Genomic DNA, 3,794 nt, shown 5'->3' with positions numbered 1-3,794 from the left:
ATAATTTGGCATACCTCCACTTTTGCATCAACATTTGTATTGAGGCTGAAATAAATACTCCAAAAACGTTCTTATATTTTGGGACGGAGGGAGTAGATGATTTAGGACCCGTTCGGTATCACTCCACTCCGCGGCTCCGCTCCGGGAGCAGGCGGAGCTGTAGCTCAAAAACTTGGAGCGAGCAAACAGCCACTCCACAGATTCTCGGAGCCGGTGGATTACCAAACATGGCCTTAGCCACACCCACCATTTGTGGCAAGGTCATAGTATAATCATCCAGAATCCTTTTTAACGTGTTTGCATTTTCAGCATCCGTCCTCATAAGCATCAAAGAATCATCGACAAAAGGTAAATGTGAAATTGGAAATGCCCCACGGTTCGTTCATCTGTTTCGCTGCCAGAGCGGGCCCGCATGCCAGCAGCACAGCGAGATTCCCAAGTGCACGTGTGCATGTGCTCACCATCCACAAGCACACACACGCTCGCGCACGCACGAGTGGCGGGAGCGGAAGCCATGCCTCCCCTCCTCCTCCCGGCCTCGCCGTCGCTATCGCTACACTTCGCCGGTGCCGGTGCCGCTACCGCTGCGTCGTCCTCCCGCCGCGCCATGGTCGCTGTGGCGTCCGCGGCGTCCAGGAGCTCGTCGTCGTCCTCGTTCGACGCGTCCGCCTTCGAGGCCGAGCGGCTCCGCCTCGACGCCGACGCGCGGGCCTCGATGGTGACCACCGCCGCGGCAGCGCAGGCGGAGGCGGACCCGAGGGCGTGGAAGTGGAAGATACGAAAGCGGGTGTGGGACGTGCTCGAGGCCGAGGGCGTCGCGCGCAACCCCCGCCCCGTCCACCACCGCATCCCCAACTTCGATGGCGCCGCCGCCGCCGCCGATTCGGTCCGCTCTCCCCCCGCCTCCCTTTCGCTTCTCTCCACGGAGCCCCCACCACGAAAACTAGCACGCTGTTCTGTTCCTGTCTCCGATTGTGGTTGATGTTACCAGCCGCAAAATTGGGGAGTTCCTTTGGTCCTGCTAGTGCTATCTGATTGTTCCTTCATTATTTTTGCTTATATAACTCTGTAATGACGTGGAAATGTTTCTGAATCTCACTAGTTAGGGAGGTTGGACGTGTTTCAGAATGCACAATGCGTGAAGGTCAATCCGGATTCGCCGCAGAAGCAAGTTCGATTCTTAACACTCTCAGGTGAGTCGGCTGCCGCTTCTCCTTGCATACCTTAAAAACTTGCATGTTATTGGCTGTTGATATCTTGTTTCGTTTCTTGTATTATCCATGCAAGCCAGAACAGACTTTGATGAGGCTTATAGCTTTCCATACAATTTGCCCCTTTGAACCTGATGCTCATTTTAGCCCACTACTCAGTATAAGTTTGTCATACATACTCGACCAGGTGTTTCTTTATTTACAAATGGTGCTACTGGAATCATTCAGGCGATAAGAAACTTCTGACACCGCAACCACGGCTCAGGACGGGGTTCTTCTCCGTTCTAGAATCTCAGATGATACCCACTGGATGCATTCCTGAAGCATGCACTTCTGTTGGCGCAGTCAAATATGGAAGGCCGATAGATCTAGATGAAGTGATTAAAGTGGATCTGATTGTGATTGGGTCGGTTGCAGTTGATCCAAGCACGGGAGCACGACTAGGGAAGGGTGAGGTAATTATTTTCTTGCACATGCAGTTGAAGAGCTGAACTAGAGTTGATTTTGTTATACTTGGATCAATGATCAAGATCAAATGTTGACCTTTGCCAATGTCAATACTGCTTCTTTAATGAAGAAACAGTAGGGAAAGCCTCTACTGCGCCATTTTCCTTTTATAAATGGAGAACTATACAAACAGTTATGTACAATGTCAATGCTGCCCTGAAACTGAACTGTGCTTTGTCTACCAAAAGTCGAATTTTCTCGCTTCTTATCTGTAGTTTATCTGTGAACGTTGATCGTAGGGATTTGCAGAGCTGGAATATGGGATGCTTCGTTATATGGGAGCTATAGATGATTCGACCATGGTAGTAACAACTGGTGAGTTTTATTTATGTATCAGCTGGTGATCCAGTTTGTATACAGATCTAATTGGTTTGGTAATGTAGGAACTAGGATAATTGATATATAGGTGGGCATCTTCTCATTCTTCAGCATGAGTGCAAGCTTTTTTTTTTTCTCAAAATATTTGTCAGCACTTCCTTTTTATGTAATAGCCTGTGGCTAACTGGACCTAACTTCATAGTCGTGACGCTAGAAATGGTTGAGATATTGGTGGATATTGTTTTTTATTATCCACAATCCTGCTTGTATTTCATCGATCATTTTCTTCAAAGAACCATCTATGTGGACATGCTGTGCCTCTTCTTTTCTGAAGTGGAAACAATTGGTGATTCATTAGTTTCTATTTGAAAGATTGAGTAATAACCTATCCCGTAGTATTAACTTACCATTTTGTCTACGGGTACAGTACATGACAAGCAATTAGTGGATGACATTCCAGTTGAAAAGCTGCTAATTCATGATGTACCGGTTGATATTATCTGCACCCCAACTCAGGTCATCTTAACAAATACTGCAATCCCAAAGCCACAAGGTCTGACTGATTCCTCTCGCTTGGTAAAGTTGCAAATAAGTCTTCCACCACCAGATTTTGACGAACTTCTGTTTGTGCAGGGATTTATTGGGAAAAACTATCTCCCGAAAAATTGGGCCAAATTCGAATTTTAAGAGAGCTGAAGAGACGCATAGAGCAAGAGACAGGAACAATACTTCCTTGTGGGCCATCTGAGAATCTACCCCCAACAGCTCAACGAAGAAAAAGAAGAGGGCGGTAACTAAGTATGTGTATCTTAACTGATTCTATTGAATATTATACATATATTTTAGAGAAAATTAAGATATGTTAAGCATTGCGCGGTTCAAATATTGGGTCTATAAAGACTTGTTTACAAAAGGTCATACTGTTTCATCTTCTTCGTTGAGTCGGCAACATAAATGTGTGCTCGTGTGGCTGTTCCCATGGCCTATGTGACGGTCTTCGCATCCCTCTGTCCCCAAATATAAGACGCTAAAATATGAGATGTTAAACATCTTATATTTTGAGACACACGGAGTACTAGAAAACGGGTTCTATACTGTGCAGAATTCGGAAATGTTACCCAACTTGTGGCATGACCAATTTTAATTAGATCCCAATGATGTGCATCATACCTGGCTGAACTTATCTGCTGACGTGTCTGCAGATGTGTTCGCGTTGGAACAGTCAGAGCGCACATGTATCCCGGCGCTGATGCGGCATTACGTGATTGGCTCTTGCGTCTTTTGTCCTTCAAGAGAGTTGTGACCAATTTGTCGAAGTCACTTAACTAAATTGTGGTTTGCGCGGAAAAAAGAAGAAAAAGATGACAGGTTGTGAACGCTGAAATTTAAAATTCAGTGGAATGATCCAGCCACCTTATCCAAAAGTTCCCTAATTTGAACGTGTGAATGGATTGTTTGTCTCCTGTATTTCTTGGACCGTGCCCTTGAGACACTGTCTCAATCTCCCGGTCTCAGGTGTGTATAATAACGCGATCTACTCCCTCCGTCTAGTTATATGTGTACATCTAGCATTACAAATCTTATCTCAAAGAAGTGTACGGGGTGTTGCCCCGGACCGATCCGTTCAACGATAATGGCTTCATTTTTGGTGAGCCACCTTAAAGGTCCACAAAACTGCATATCAGCGATGGAGCCGCGTCGAGCTCGGGTGAGGAGGTGATCTGTCATTCTTTTCTTCGATGGCTGTTGTGGTGGTGC

General features: G+C 46.2%; 1 protein-coding gene across 2 annotated transcripts; it reads left to right on the top strand.

Moving 5' to 3' along the window:
• The first annotated feature begins 474 nt into the window (after positions 1-474).
• On the top strand, positions 475-3,586 carry LOC119308123 (5-formyltetrahydrofolate cyclo-ligase-like protein COG0212). Of its 2 annotated transcripts, XM_037584248.1 has the most exons (7): positions 476-886; positions 1,103-1,193; positions 1,440-1,666; positions 1,958-2,033; positions 2,464-2,589; positions 2,670-2,834; positions 3,239-3,586. In XM_037584248.1, exons 1-6 carry the CDS (start codon positions 515-517, stop codon positions 2,828-2,830), a joined length of 1,053 nt encoding a protein of 350 aa, XP_037440145.1. In that variant the 5' UTR covers positions 476-514; the 3' UTR covers positions 2,831-2,834; positions 3,239-3,586. The 2 variants fall into 2 exon arrangements, with proteins under 2 accessions (XP_037440146.1, XP_037440145.1); XM_037584249.1 differs by lacking the exon at positions 3,239-3,586 and having other exon boundaries at positions 475-886; positions 2,670-2,968.
• Positions 3,587-3,794: the final 208 nt, after the last annotated feature.

This window comes from Triticum dicoccoides, chromosome 5B (assembly GCF_002162155.2).
Source record: "Triticum dicoccoides isolate Atlit2015 ecotype Zavitan chromosome 5B, WEW_v2.0, whole genome shotgun sequence".
In the NCBI taxonomy this organism is placed as follows: domain Eukaryota; kingdom Viridiplantae; phylum Streptophyta; class Magnoliopsida; order Poales; family Poaceae; genus Triticum; species Triticum dicoccoides.
This window is presented reverse-complemented; position numbering and strand designations above follow the sequence as displayed.

Coding starts and splice junctions, on each gene's coding strand:
- LOC119308123 (XM_037584248.1), top strand. CDS start 515: ATGCCTCCCCTCCTCCTCCCGGCCTCGCCGTCGCTATCGCTACACTTC. Junction 887..1,102: donor CCGCCGCCGCCGCCGATTCG/GTCCGCTCTCCC, acceptor GAATCTCACTAG/TTAGGGAGGTTGGACGTGTT. Junction 1,194..1,439: donor TCGATTCTTAACACTCTCAG/GTGAGTCGGCTG, acceptor GGAATCATTCAG/GCGATAAGAAACTTCTGACA.